Source organism: Cupressus sempervirens, chromosome 9, assembly GCF_028749045.1.
Source record: "Cupressus sempervirens isolate cs-2001-9-10 chromosome 9, ASM2874904v1, whole genome shotgun sequence".
Taxonomy (NCBI): Eukaryota; Viridiplantae; Streptophyta; class Pinopsida; order Cupressales; family Cupressaceae; genus Cupressus; species Cupressus sempervirens.
In genome coordinates, this window is record NC_143126.1 from 731,652,976 (window position 1) to 731,669,010 (window position 16,035).

General features: G+C 37.8%; 1 protein-coding gene across 1 annotated transcript in view; it reads left to right on the forward strand.

Moving 5' to 3' along the window:
• The first annotated feature begins 3,052 nt into the window (after window positions 1-3,052).
• The window catches only part of LOC149540794 (U5 small nuclear ribonucleoprotein helicase), a 316,081-nt gene continuing 303,098 nt past the window's right edge, over window positions 3,053-16,035 (forward strand). Inside the window, exons 1-2 of the mRNA XM_089801877.1 lie at window positions 3,053-3,220; window positions 3,294-3,412. Coding sequence (XP_089658003.1) covers window positions 3,206-3,220; window positions 3,294-3,412 — 134 coding nt within the window. The 5' untranslated portion in view covers window positions 3,053-3,205. The remainder of the gene's footprint in view (window positions 3,221-3,293; window positions 3,413-16,035) is intronic.

Here is a 16,035-nt window from a genome sequence, read left to right on the forward strand (position 1 = left end):
GCGAAGGCAGATTTTTGGAGAGATATGTGGGATGGGGGGCAGCAACTGGACAAGTTGGGAGTCAAAGAGCAACTTATTGCAGCAACACAATAGTAATAGGGTATTAAAGTACAAGGTTATATTAAAGATGTGAACTTAAATAGGGGCATTATAGGATAGTGGAAGTAGACCTCCACACTAAATTTGAATGTTGTAGATAAGGAGAGTACGTATCAATTACTTAAGGAAAAAAGGCTAGTTTCGTTTCAAACCAGGGATCAGTTGATTTGGAGTGGCTCCAAGGGTGGAAAATACATAGTCAAAATTGGATATCAAATCTTGGAGGGTATTCATAACCATATAGTGTGGGAGAAGTATTTGTGTTTGGATAGTGTGTGTTTGCCCAAGGTGGCTGCTTTCACTTGGTTGGCAGGCAATGATAAAATTCTAACTAGGGAAAGATTGAAAAACATGGGCTTCAAAGGTCCCTTTAGATGCCCCCTATTCATAAATGCAGAAGAAAATATAGTTCATTTGCTTCTCCATTGCATTTTTGCTCATGAGGCATGGGAAATGATAAGGACTAAACTTGCCTGGGCAAGTCCATTAGTACAAACACTGAAGGGATGATTGGAAGCATGGCTAGTTAAGAAGAACAAGCAGGTGTTTGTACTAGCATGGAAGGTAATCCCGATAGGAACACTGTGGGAGCTTTGGAAAGAGAGGAATAGGAGATTTTTCTAGGAGAAGGATGAGGACTAGCTGTATTTTGGGTAGTGACTAGAGCGGGCCATAGCAAAAGCAATATCATCAGCTTCTTCATCCTCAAGATCCCAAAATGTGACATTTACGAGGCACAACTCACATTACAATCCATCTTCCCTACCATCAAATTTTAGCCTATTAATGGGCTTGTTAGGGTTAATACTAATCTGAAAAGGGATAAGATGTTTTGGACATTACGAGAGGAAGGATGGGTTAAAATAAACTTTGACAGTGCTTCCAGGGGTAAGCCGAGAGTATTTGGGTGTGGTTGTGTAGCGAGAGATCATAAGGGCAACATTCTTGCTTTTATGGCCAAAAGACTGAGTGATGGCACAAACAACATGGTAGAATGTGTTGTGCCAAATGAGGCTCTAATATTAAGGGCTAAATTAGGTACCTGAAGAATTTGTATTGAAGGGGACTCAAAGATTATCACTAATTGCATAAAGAAAAGGAAGCTGGAAGCATGACACCTTGATAAATGCATTCAACATAACAAAGATCTGTTAATGGAGTTTGAAGACTTTAAGGTTTCCTATGTTTATAGAGAAGCTAACAAGGTGGCAGATAAGCTGCCCAATATGGGCTCAAATGCAACTCTAGGGATCCAAAATGAAATATGCAAAAACCTTAGACTTCTTGAATTAGATTAAAGAGAGGAAGAAACAATGAAGAGACCAAATCAATAAATAATGTGCTCTTGCTGATCATTTTGTGAGTACATTTTCATCATGATTCCATCCCCCCTATGGAATTCATGAAATTATGGTTCTTGTGATCACATTCTCTAGCACATGTCAAAGAATGAATTATTTTATTGACACCCCTGCGAGAACTTCCTTCTAGATAGTTTGAAGTAGGTGAATTTAAGGAGGGAAAATAGGGTACTCCATAGAGTTTTTTACAAGGAAGTCGGTAATGGAAGAAAATTTTGTGCTTGGATTTGAGAACTAGACTCAAACTTATGATGGGAAGATTACAATTCAATGATTGAAGAATATTTTCATGTTCGATGATCAGGAATTCTTGGAGGGCATACAACAAATGTATGGAGTAAAGTACTTGGACTCTCATTGGAAGCAACACTCTAATATGGATGTGGCTTCACTTTTTGTGGTGCTGGCACTGGTGGTGGGTGATTCCAAGGAGGAAGTTTGTAGGGTCGTAACAGCTTGTGTCGACCCGCAATGGTTGCAGGGGTCTGAAGAAATAGTGGAATGTGTTGTGTTGGGGGTGGGATTGGAGATGGGACTAGAGTCATGGCATTTGATTGGGGCTGGGGAAACTTCTTTACAACCCTTGGTCATTTGGTCTTCTGCAAGCCCAAAAGGGGTGCATGTCCCACAGATCGAGAAATGATGGCAAAAAATAGTGGAGTTCCTTGAGGCGAAGATCTAGGTATCAGCTGAGGATAGGTGTGGTTTCATGAAGGCTACACCACACAAGAGCATTTTAGCTCCAGGACAACCCCTACGACATCAAATAGTGAGGAAGAACCAAAAGGGAGGGGGAGAATCTATGATGCAAGGCATGTGGGCGGATGTCTCTTTGATAAGAGAGGTGGAAGCAAGCAATTGCAAGCATCGCCAAATTGCCACTCTGCAAGCAAAGCCAAGGTCGAGGTTTGTGCAGGATGATCAATCCACTCCAACCTTCACACGAGAGGAGGCGACTCAATGGTTCAAAGATTAGCCTTAGGTGGCGGATAAAGGAGGAAAATGTTAGTTCCTTGGGCACCAGAATGTTACTTTTTAGTGGTTTTGTGGGTTTGGGCTTTTTGTGCATATGGCAGGGTGTTTATGCTTGTGTTTTTGTTCTTAATATATGTTCAAACGCTTATGTATGGCTTGGGGGGTGGGTAGATATAAGTGTGGAAGGATTTTAGCCAAATCATACATATGGCAATATAATGTAAATCCTCTTTTTAATATCAATATAAAATCATAATGTTACCTATAAAAGAAAATAATATTAATAAATTTACTAAATCATTTAGTATTTAATTAATTTTTATTATTAAATATTAAAACTATAATTAATTATTAGGCAAATACTACACTCGCTTTTTTTTCACCATTAGCATTAGCGTAATCGGTACTTTCAATTTTTTAGTCTTTCAACAAAGCTCAAAGTTCAGGAATGTACTTACCCATCGTGCTAAAAAATTACCGACATTTTCGCGGGCGGTGCAGTGATAATCGATGCTAGCAACTCCTATTTCACAGCAAATTCTTTCCACCATAAAGCCTATTGTATTTCACGGCAAACTCTTTCCACGATAAAGCCTATTGTTCTAATGTATACGCTGAAGTAAACATTGTCCTTTGGAACTCAAAGGCTGGCTTAAGACTGTAATTCATACGCCATTCAGAAATAGCTTGTAGAAATTGTGCAGTCTGGTACGGGCCTGGAAGGCGTATATGCGACAGAGGTCAGAGAAGTGGAGGAGCAAATAAAAACCATGCCGCTTAAGCAGGTATAGTGCTTGTTTTTGTCTTTCTGTTTGAATGAAAATGCGTATCAGGCGTTTAATGAAGAATGAAATGCAGTCACCTCGCCTGACAACCATGCTGAGGGTGCAATTTCAAAGGAAGGATGAGTATTTTGACATTGAGCAGGCGTATCTCCAGCGTAAACAGTTTCTGCTTCACAATAAACGCCCCAAAATGTGAGTTTACTTTCAGCTTTTGTGATTAAAAATAATTGGGGGATTCAGGGTTTACAACTAGTTCCAGGGTTTTTCTTCAAGTCTATCTCTAATCTGCGAATGCACAGTTTCTTGCGTTTTCTTTTCTCTACTTAAAATTCTTAAAATATACATTAAAGCCCTTGTGTTATTTCTCTGTTTATACTAGGTTTCTAGGACTTAAATTACTTCCAAGGGTCTATTCTCTGTCTCCTGATATTTTTCGAGTGTCTGAAAGGCGAATTTGTGTAATATATGATATTTTTAATTGGAAATTAGCTTCCACGCTTCTACAAATACTAGAAAATTATGCAATGTTTGTCAAATTTTTTATAGCCTATTTTCTCCGGACAGGTCGACCACCTAACTCAACATAGTTAAAAACTTAAAATTCTAATTTTTTTTGTACAATAACTGGAATTCAGTTTCAAGGGGACGGTTTTTATGATGAGAAACGAAGAGCAGCTTTGAAATGAATCCGATTACCACGATTGAATAACCAAGGGAAATATTTCTTATATTGGAGATTGAGAGCATCTTTGCAATGTGCATAGCACATACATTGTGCATGCCACTGTTGTTACACCATGACTACTTGGGTAGTACATTTGCAAAGGAAGGATGAGTATTTTGACATTGAGCAGGCATATCTCGAGCGAAAACAGTTCCTGCTTCACAATAAACGGCCCAAAATGTGAGTTTACTTTCAGCTTTTGTGATTAAAAATAATTGGGGGATTCAGGGTATATAACTGGTTCCAGGATATTTCTTCAAGTCCATCCTTAATCTGTGAATGGACAGTTTCTTGCATTTTCTTTTCTCTACTTAAAGTTCTTAAAATATACATTAAAGCCCTTGTGTTATTCCTCTGTTTATACTAGGTTTCTAGGACTTAAAGTACTTCCAAGGCTCTACTCTCTGTCTCCTGATATTTTCAAGTGTCTCTGAAAGGCGAATTCGTGTAATATATGATAATTTTAATTGGAAATTAGCTTCCACTCTTCTACAAACACTAGAAAATTATGCAATGTTTGTCAAATTTTTTATAGCCTATTTTCTTCAGACAGGTGGACCACCTAGCTCAACAAATTTGTCTGTACAATAAATTCAGTTTCAAGGGGATGGTTTTTACGATGAGAAACGAAGAGCAGCTTTGAAATGAATCCAGTTACCACGATTGAATAACCAAGGGAAAGATTTCTTATATCGGAGTTTGAGAGCATCTTTGAAATGTGCATAACACATACATTGTGCATGCCACTGTTGTTACACCATGACTACTTGGGTAGTACATTTGCCAAATAATTCAGCATAAATCTTTATGTTTCCAGATTTTGCTCGTATGTCTATTATGTTAGTCACGACGATTACTCTTGGTTACATTTACTGAAATCCATAAACCTTATTTTGAAGCCATATGTTTGGCACAAGCTGAACATTGCTTATAAGGTTTGATGAATTTATCTTCTTACTTTAAATAGTAGTATTTTTCCTTAAAAGCACAGAAGACTCAATCAAAAAGCTCTAATTGTACATGCTAGTCAACTATCGAGAGGGTCTCACTTCTTGTTCAAGTATTTGTTGCAAACAACTTTTTACCTTTCGACGCTTCCATATTTCATATGGGTGTCAACTATAACAGTCACAAATCTCATTGAAATCCTCCAATTAATAAGAGCTTTGTACTCCCTTCTACAACACTGAATTAGATGCAAATTGGGAGCATGAGGCCAAGGTTGCAATGCTTTCATTTGTTAACATCAGATAAAATTTGCTTTGTATGGCAGGGGAGTGGTGCTAACATAAGACATATTGTTGAAGGGTACTCCCCTTACAAACTCAAAACATGCTTTAATACCACTTGATGAAGGACTCTCCTCTTACACACTCAACACATGCTTTGATACCATTGATAAAGGGTACTCCCCTTACACACTCAACAACCATGCACTATTACCACTGATGAAGGGCCCCATCTCCCTTACAAACTCAATTTTAAACACAAACAACATAGAGACAAAGATAGAATAAAATACTTCTCAAAGCATATATTGATAATACTTCAAATTGCTTACAATGCTTCCAAATTTTTAAGGATGAGATTCTCACAATTCTCACAAAATGAGATCATTGCTTCCTCTTACAAGATGAGATCTTTACAATTTCTTCAAAATCAGAGCCTTCGAAAACTCCAACAAATTTTTCAATTGATTTCCATAAGTATATATGTAGTACGTCCCACTTAAGAGATTACAAATCCAAGCAATGTGGGATAAAGTTAGGTGCAACTACCTTGCTACAAAGAATGCATGATGTAATTTAATAAATGCCTAAAGGCTTTTTTAAAATAAGAATTTTCCACAAACTTCTAAAATGCTATCTATGTGTGCCATCTTGATAAATAAAATGTTACAAAAAGTAATTTTATGATTTTTTTTTTCCTATTGCATATCAAGTAATTATAGAGTTTTTATGAGGACCATATCGACACAGAAAACGAAGGCTTCACAAAAAAACCCACCACCCTACCGGAACTTCACAAAAACAAAACAAAACAGAGCCACCCGGCTGAGACGGAGAGTTTATACAATATCACTATCAGACAGTAAATACAATATCATGGTTCAACATATAAGTTAATCCTCCTCCTCTTCCCTACTGGAGTCTGAAGTGGTGAAACACACAGGGGAAGGCATAAAGGACATGGTGGGAGCTTCCCTTTCAGATGTTTGTCCTGATCGCCAGGTGCCTTCCTCTCTGATCCTTCTGATGAGCTGCGATAGGGGAACATCAAAATCATCCCATGAGTTGCATCCTTCCTTTTTCTTCATTGAGGTAAATCTGTAGTGCAGATCTTTCTTGGTTGACAGTCCTTTCCTTTCTTGCATAAACTTCCCGAACTGCTCCTCTTTCAGCATGAATATAGCAGTAACCTGCACAGCAATATGAGCAGCTATGAGTCTCCTTAGGGACTCAGTAAGGATTCTATCTTTACCCTGAAAAACATTATTATTCCTTAATTTCCAAAGAGACCAGAGAATAGACCAGAACAAATTAATTTCTTTGCTGTTAGGACAGATTTTCCCAAATATAATGTTTTCAACAAAAAAATAATAGTAAAAAACAAGCCCAAACAACTGGCAAATATCCTGGGCAAATGGGCAATGAAAGGACACATGGAGCACAGATTCCGGCTGAGAGTAGACAAAACAGAAGTTGGGGTCACCTCCAGGTTTTTTGAAGGTGAAGGAGCAATCTCCAGAGAAAATTGATGATTTTCGGTTCAGTAGGTCTGGCCCAAAGCTGGTTAAGGAGATTCTTCCAGTTGTTATGGGGGAGGGAAAGATTCCAGTAGGTATTGAGATGATCAAGGATTACATAACTAGAGGAGAGCATGGAGTAGAAATACTTAGATTTAACAAGGTGCAAGGGGGAGGATTCAGGCCACCTCAATTGAAAGGAGCAAGAATCAGCAAAGCAACATTCAAATCTGAGCCCAGAGGATTCGATAGCATTCCTGATTATTCCGAATGTTCTCCTATGGGAATCTTGTAATGAGAATCCATCTTTTAACTCATGCCATTCCACTCATTAAAAGTCTTAATACCAGCCTTAGCCCATTTCTTCGCTGAACATCCTTGCACCAAGGCTAGAGGCTTAGAATTACTTTTCAAGTTCCACCAAATGGAATTGGATCCACACTAGATGTTCCCAGTCTCTAATTACTGAATAGTACCAAGCAATGGTCTCACTTTTGCCCAACTTTTCTATAGAGATTTAAACACATCAGAGCCTCCCACCACAGTTTTACATTCAAAGGCCAGGAAATCCAGAATATACTAGTTATTTCAACGTTTAGCTCCACATTGGTTTCCCCTGCTTAAGTTATGTCTGATCAGGATTTTCCAGGGTTCATCCCCTTGTGTTGCTTTCACAATCCATTTAACTACAAGGGCAATGCCTTGGGTTCTCAAATCTTTCAAACCCAGCCCACCTAGTTCTTTGCTTTAAGTACACCACTCCCATCTTACAGCATGAGTTTTACTTGTTCCCTTCCCATCAGACCAAAGGAAGTCTCAAATGATTATTTGCAAAAAATTAAATTGGCTGCCATTAAAGAGCCATGCCAAGGAGAAGTACATTGAGTAAGAAGAAATGATTTTCTGGCAGACCTGGATTCTCCCTGCAAATGAAAAGTACATAGTGTTCCATTTGTTGAGTTTACCACTATTTTTCTCTCTTACCCAAATCCACATATCATTAATGTTTGGATCGATGGTAAAGGGAATGCCAAGGTACTTAACAACACGATTTGGACCACCCCAATTGATACCAAACTCGCTACACCAAGGAGGAGGCTTGGTGTCCCATCCCAAGAGGATGGATTTAAAGATGGAAATTTTGCTCCCTGAAGCAGCACAAAAAGATCTAATCTATCCATTAGGTGCTCCATATTTGTCTCTTCTAGTTTAAACAAAATGGCAGTGTCATCCGCAAACTAGTTATTGGAAATTTCATTACCATTTGATAAGAATGGACCTGAAATTTTTGAGGAACAGAGAATTGTCTCTAAGAATGTAGTGCAAGGATTTCACAGCTATTTCAAACAATGCTAGAGCCAGGGGACAACCCTGCCTAATAGATCTTGAGAGTGCAAAACGTTTTGATCTGATTCCATTCACCTCAACTGCAGCATTGACATCCTTTAGGAGTATACCTAGTACCTACCATGTCAATAAAAGTTTATGGAAACCCTTGGGCCCTCAACATCAAGAATATGAAGTTCCACTCAATTCTATCATACGCCTTCTCATAGTCAATAAGTAGCATACCAATATCTTGTTCTGAACATTTGGCCCAGTCCATGGTTTCCCATCAAGTAAGGAGGTTCTCCAAAATATATCTGCCTTTAACAAATCCTATCCGAGTCTGACTAATAATCTTAGGGAGGATGTGCATTAACCTAGAAGCCAAGATCTTTGCAAGGATTTTATAAGACACATTCAGAAGAGTAATTGGTCTCCAATTCTTAATAAGAGTTTTATCCCCTCCCTTATGAATTAATTTGATGAGGCCTGCACTGATGTCTTGACCCAAAGAGCCTTCTTCTAGAGCAAACAAATATAATTGTTGTAGGGTAGGGCTAATCCAATTTATGTTGGTCTTAAAGAACTCCACAGGAAGCCCATCCGGTCTTGGTGCTTTCTATTTGCCCAAGGTACATATGGCATCTTTAAGCTCCACAAGGGATTGGTGCTTGCAGCCGAGAGGACTCCGACTCAGCCAGTTTCTTAGGGATAATAGGTTGGATCTTACTCATAGCTCTAGCCATATTATCACCAACATCTTCTGAAGAGAACAATATATTGTAAAATCTGGTGAAGGCACAAAGGATGCTCTCTGGATTTGTGAATGTGTCACCATTCTGACACACACACTCAATTTTGTCTTTTGCTTAAATTTCAATACTTTGAAGAAAAACTTTGACCCTTTGACCCTCATCTTTAACCAATTAACCCTGGAGCAGACTTTGGCTCCCTCAATCTTCTTAGTTTGGAGTATCCTAAGGTCATGCTCAGCTTTAGTAACATCCTCAAGAATTTGAGGGTTGGAGGGATGGCTGTGAAGGGAGGATGTGGCCTCTTGCAGTGAGTTGATCAGAGAGAGTTCCAAAGCTCTGCCATCCTTTGCTTTTTTTCCCCCACGGTTTTAAATAGTTTTTGCCAGGTGTTAATAGTTTGATTTCATTTTGATATGGGGTTTGCTTGCCTGCAGATGGTTGAATTATACCATTGTATAATTTTGGTTGCAACTAGCACATCTTGGTCTTCTAGTAAAGAGGCATTAAGAGCAAATGATTTCGGGGTTTTGAAACCAGGCTGGGGGGCTCCAAGTTTGAAAATTTCAACTAAAATAGGGTGGTGATCAGAGAGAGTAAGGGAGGACTTGGACAGAATTGTTATCAAAGGGCTTGGTGCAACTGAAAAAGTTTTTGTCAAAATAAACTCTATCAAGTCTAGAGTATATCCTCTTGTCTCCTCTTTGGTAGTTGAACCAGGTGAACCAAATGCCCAAGGAATGATGTCTCAAATCAGCAAGGGGGTCAATGAGATTGAGTTTGTTTATCATTCTAAACGAGAAGTATTATTCATTCCCTTTCCAATCAAACTTAAGGCCTCTAGACTTATCTTGAGGCTTCTCCACCATATTAAAGGCTCCTGCTCAATGGGATATTCAGTAGAGAGGTTAACCATTTCCATAACTTGATCCTGTCATAATGGTCATTAGGGGGATAAACTGAACATATGCCAAATTCAAAGTTATCAGTCTAAAAAATTACCCATGAGGCTCTGTTACAGGGCAAATTCCCCAAGTTACTAATTTTCTTCCTCCATTTAGGGCCTTCTCAGAATGGCAGTCCCCCCCTTCCCTTTAGGGTGCTTAGTTGCGAAGGCAACTGCGTCCTTCCGTATGCATTTGAGAGCTATTTCAAGTGCAAATCTAACTGCTTTGACCTCTTGAATCAACATGATATCAATATTTTTTGCCCATTTCAGGAATCTCTTAACAATATACTTTCGATCTGAGGTTTCCAGACCCTTGACATTCCACAAAGCTAGTTTTAACATGTCCATGAGAATGATTATTTATATGTCTCCATAGGGATCTGAAAGCCCTTGAAGCAATCAGGGATTTTGGTTCTGGCCATCTTGAAGGGTTTTGTATTACCACTCATTTAAGTAGGCCTGCCCCTTTTCCTCCTAACAACTTCTCCATTTTCATCAATTAGCAGGGGAATGCTTTTCGTATGTCTCCTCTTATCTTTAGACTTTTCAGCACCAAAAACAAAGGTGCCCTCCTCGACACTACTATTAGTTCTAGAGCCCTCTCCCACTCCAACTCCTGGATGAATAACAGGTTGCAGCTCCCTCTCTCGGCAATCATCCTCTAAGGGAGATTGAGTGACGTTGGATTCACCACTAACAATAGTGGGAGGATCCAACAGGGATGACAATGAGAGAGTAGTCATGAAGCCTTTCCTCATTATTTAAACAGTCCATCCTAGTTGGCAAAGGGACAACTGAATCCAGACTTTCTAGGTTCTCTACGTCAGCTTCATCCCTAGGGATAGATGATGGAGGGGAGTTTTCCTCTTTACTCATCCAACTTGGACTAGGGGAGTGCTTCACAACCAAGGGCAAACCTTTGCCAACCAATTTAGCCTTTTCTTTCAGAGATCTCAATGCCAGTTGCTAAGCATTCAAAGGGAGAGCGCTTGTGGTAGAAGACTTGGGGTCGCGACCAAAGTCTAAAGAATGATTCATGAACATTCGATTGGGTAGCAAGATCATCTAAGGAGGCTTGCATATCTAGTATTTTAGAACAATTGGGGGCTCAATAAACTGGTCCTTCAAGTCATCCAGGGAGGCTCTGATTCTCTCGGAGTCCTTTAACCAAAGAGAAGCCTAGGGGTCAACAGAGATTTGCATGGAATCTTTTCGGGTGGAGGAGATGGTAGACTTGAGTTTTGGAGGAGGTGGGGGAGGAATGAAAGAAGGATTAAGGGGTTTTCTGCCAGCAAGAAGTGGGCAGTTCTCTTATGCCCTTCCCTTCTACATAAATAATAGGAATTAAGCCCTCCCATGTAAATTACAAGGCAGCAAACGGGAGAAGAACCATCATCCACGCAGATATTATCTTGTTACTGCAAACCAAACTCAATTATCTTTCTAGCTGTGTGTTCTTGAGATAAATCTATGTTCGTTATTCATCCCTCTCGAAAGTTCCCAGCGACAAATGGGCTGCGATATTTCAAGAAAATGAGATTTTCACTCTGTAAGCAATCAGTTCACTGGATTGTAGTAATTACATAAAGCTTCAAAGTATTGTCTCTAAGTATTATATGAAGATAGTTTGAGTGTTACCATGGAGGTCAACCAGAAGTAGGATGATGAACAAAATAATAAAGAGAAGAGAGAATGCAGCACATATGCAGCGTGTTAAAGATAATGCTTAGCATATCCAGGGTGACTATCTTTGGACGGACAAGTGGCTTACACTTTGTGATCTTGTTGAAGCTTCTCTAGAGGAGGTTAACAAGATGTGGTTTGGTTTGAATTACTACCAGGGTGACTATCTTTGGACGGACAAGTGGCTTACACTTTGTGATCTTGTTGAAGCTTCTCTAGAGGAGGTTAACAAGATGTGGTTTGGTTTGAATTACTACCATCGTGTCGCTATTTATTGGAGGCAACGACATTCATTATAAAGACATCTTGTCATGGTAACAACCATTGTGTTGCATTGGCAGTTGTCATCACAGTGATTTTTTATTGTATTAGTGTTTAGCCCTAAACACATGATAGAAGTTGATTAGGGTTTTAATCCTATGGCTAATAGAACAAACATAGACTCTTTAGAGACATCTAGAGAATTCATTTGGAGCAGATTTAGAATGAATTTGGAGAGCATTAAATAACTTTGACTGTATATCATTATGCATTTGAGTATATCATTGGCTTCATACGATTGAGATATTTATTAGATTTACTCAAGGAAAGGAGGTAGTCAACAGTTCGTCACACTTGAAATATATATTTGAAAGGAATAGAGAGTGACCTACAGTTACCAAGTGCAACATCGATGTCTAAAAGTCACATGTATAGCATTCTCATTGAATCTTCGCCATCCTTATGCTTAAAATCTATTTTAAAGTCCAATCTCACTTCTTAGATGCCATTGATTGAAGCTTAAGAGAAAGGAAATGTATTATAAAACAAAGGAGTAGTGGGAAGATAAATGATTCTCAGAGTCAGGCTGGATGACTCATCATAGCGCATTTTTTAATTGCTGATGCATCAAACATATCAAATTACATGACGATAGCAGATATATTTGTACATGACATTTCAATGACTTATTTTGTTGTAAATTGAAAACAGCATGTACAAAGCTTGGCAATCTTCTCATTATAAGGTGCTAGAGTACGAGGATGTAGACTTGAATTTCTTCATGATGACATGACAATGATTCCCTCCTAGGATTATTTTAAGAAGAAATATTGGTTTGAACTAGTTGATTTTGAGGATATTTCTTGTAGCGTAAAGCGAGATATAGCTTCTTTCTCAAAGAATAAAGATATAACAATTTCAATAGAGAATGATCAAGATGCACAACATGTGATTAAACAAGAAGAGAATATTTTATTAATTTATGAGGAAAGATTAAAGGCACAAGCCCAAATCACAGAGGAGATTCCTAGATGGAAGTGTGTCGTGGAACTTACTGCTGGTTATGTTGTGGCTAGAATGTAGAGGACCCTCATAAGCTATCTTGATTTTTCTTCGTGGGTGTTGATTTATCTCATCATTCAACTTGGTGTTCATATTCTAGATATATATGAAGATCAACATCTAGAAGGAAATTGCTAAATTGAACAACAATTAAAAGATTAAAGAAGTCTGAGGAGGAGGACGCTTAAATTTTCAAATTTATTGGGGTAGATTAATATATTGGATGGTATTCTTCCTGCTACTACATAGAACATGGGTATAAAACTAGAGAAGGAACATAAGGATCATCCTGAGAGGACTAAATAGGAATAGAATTATGGATATTCATCTACAAGTGAAGCGATTTTCTTTTCAAAGCTATTGAACTAGACCAATTGACGACTCAAATTAATTGAAAATTGTATAATAATGAAAACATGTGGGAATTTTACATTGTGGGGGGTTGAATAATTACCTTAACCAATGTTTCATTCTCATTGGAGGCATTTTTTGATTTGATTGAATGTTGATGTACAAGGATGCTCTTGCAAGAAGAAAAGAATGCTGCCAAGGCATTAGTTTTTGGAGGAAAAATACCCTTGATGATTGGACTATGTGAGATGAGTATCCTTCTATATTAAGAGGGAGTCTGACACTTCTTCAAGGCATCACAAGAGCTTAGAAGATTGATACTTAGAGGGAGTCTAAAAATACATGTGTGACTACATGATTTTGATGGGCCCCTTCTTGTGTACATCATGAGGAAGTAACGACTTCGGAAGATCAATATCACATTCAAAGGGAGTTCGATAGTTTATCACATGCATTGTTGGAAGAAGAGGGCTTCTAATGGAGTAACTAGAGGCTTTGACTCCTCAGGATCTTTTGTTTAGAGGGAGAATTTCAAGGTGCAATTCCTTGTTAATAAGTTCTTCTCTACGAAAGAAAAGTTCAAAGTGAAATTCCTCGTAATGCATTCTTCTCTAAGTGAGAAGTTTGGGATGAAAACCCTTGTTTCACCCTCAAGGAGCAGCTATGATGGATCCACCCTTTGACCTGGTTCTTGGTGAATATCATGTGAGTTACTATATGACTCTGTTGGAGAACATCATGAGAGGTGACAATCTTTCATTGATGTTTGTGAGGTCGCTATTGTAAGGTGACGATCTTACCAATGGCTTGACCTGTTATCATGATTGATTACATTAGGTTGCTGTCCTAGAGTGCTGGATATCATGATAATAAATATATCAAGATTGACTACATTAAGTTGCTGTACTGGAATGTTTCGGATATCTTGATACTGAATTTGTTGGGTTTATTTGTTATCACTAAGTGTGGTCCTAAATCGTGTCAGTGAGTGTGATAACAAATGTATCATGATTGACTCCTTTACGTTGTGTCCCGGACTGTGCTGGATATCTTGATATTGAGATAGTTATTCCTGAGTTCTTAATCCCTTATCATAACAGACTACATCCGTTTGTGGTCCCGAAATGTGTTGGAGGCTATGATAAACAAGGAATCAAGATGGACAATATCTAGTTCACATTGGAGAACAAAATGGCGACATTACTAAGATTAAATGTTGTTATCTGATAGACTTCATTCAATGTTGTCTTGGAGTGCCGAAGATCAGATGACTCATTTCTTCTTGAGATTTAATGTATTCTATTGGTAGGCATTTCTGAGTTAATGTAAATGCACCTATCAGAAGATTATATATAGGGTGTTGTTCTCTAAGCTCGTGAGATTCAATCCTCTTTTGCTAAGAGGGAGTGTTAAGAGATAGCTTCATTTGGATTGAAGCAAGTAGTATATTATAAGTAAATTGCTACACACATATATATGCTAGAATGGAAATTATATATATACACACACACACACACACACACACACACATACACATACATAAGCATACCATTGATCAGATGACTCATTTCTTCTTGAGATATAATGTATTCTATTGGTAGGCATTTCTGAGTTAATGTAAATGCACCTATCAGAAGATTATATATAGGGTGTTGTTCTCTAACCTCATGAGATTCAATCCTCTATTGCTAAGAGGGAGTGTTAAGAGATAGCTTCATTTGGACTGAAGCAAGTAGTATATTATAAGTAAATTGATACACACATATATATGCTAGAATGGAAATCATATATATAAACATAAACATACCATTGAATGAATTTATTATCAATATATTACTGTCAGACCGATAGCAGATCTGTCTGTTATTACATATTATACTGTGTTCGGGTATTGAGAAACCCAATAGTATCAAGACATGAATTCAAGTCATGTTCAATACTATATAACATTGCAATGTTATCGATATTGATCAAGCACATTATGTATATTGAAAGAGCACGAAGGTGCTAATCACCATGGCTGTTAACATAAACTAATGATTATGATTACGTAGGGTCATTACCCTACGTGGCATAAGCCTCATAGGAGTCATGCCCCTACGTATTCATAACTTCTTCTCAATCTTATATATATTGAATGAGATCGGTGTTTGCTGGATAATAATCAATAACAGTGGCAATTATATATCTACAGCAAGCAACCGATATCATATGCAATAGCAGTCATATTCTGTCATGCAGCAAGCATTCGATTCTCAGTCTTCAGCAGTAATCTTCATCAGCATATATATATATATATATATATATATATATATATATATATATATATATATATATAGATATATATATATATATATATATAAATAATACTGATTTGGTATATATAATCAAATATAACAGACTCGGTTCTGACTATATTTCAGTTCATTATAATTATTGTATACTCAATTGAGATCATTCAAATAATCAGAACATATACAAGTCTGTAACATAAAGGACAGTAGACATTGAAATAAAAAGAGGTCATTTTCTCTATCACTGATCCATATTCCTTAACACTATCGACTTAATGGGAATGTTATCCTCCAAGTTTGGTGGAAATTAATGTTGATGGAGCTTCAAAAGACAATCTTGGAAATGCTGCCATGGGGTTGTTGTTGTTGTGATAATAGGTAGAATTAATTTATGGTATTTAGGTAGACTTGATGTTGGTTCTAATAATTTTGTGGAGGCTAGATAGGCATTCACCAAGCTCTCTACATGCTAAGCAAATGCATTTTACTGATATTATAGAAATTGGAGTGTAATCTTGGTTGATCATTTCAAATGAATATTCTCTCACTTCATGTAGTGGCAACTAAGTGAATGTGAGCAACACACCAACATCTTCATTCATGATTACAGCATTATTAAGTGTAACCATACTAGAAGGTAAGGAGTTAAGTTTGCTGATTTTATGGA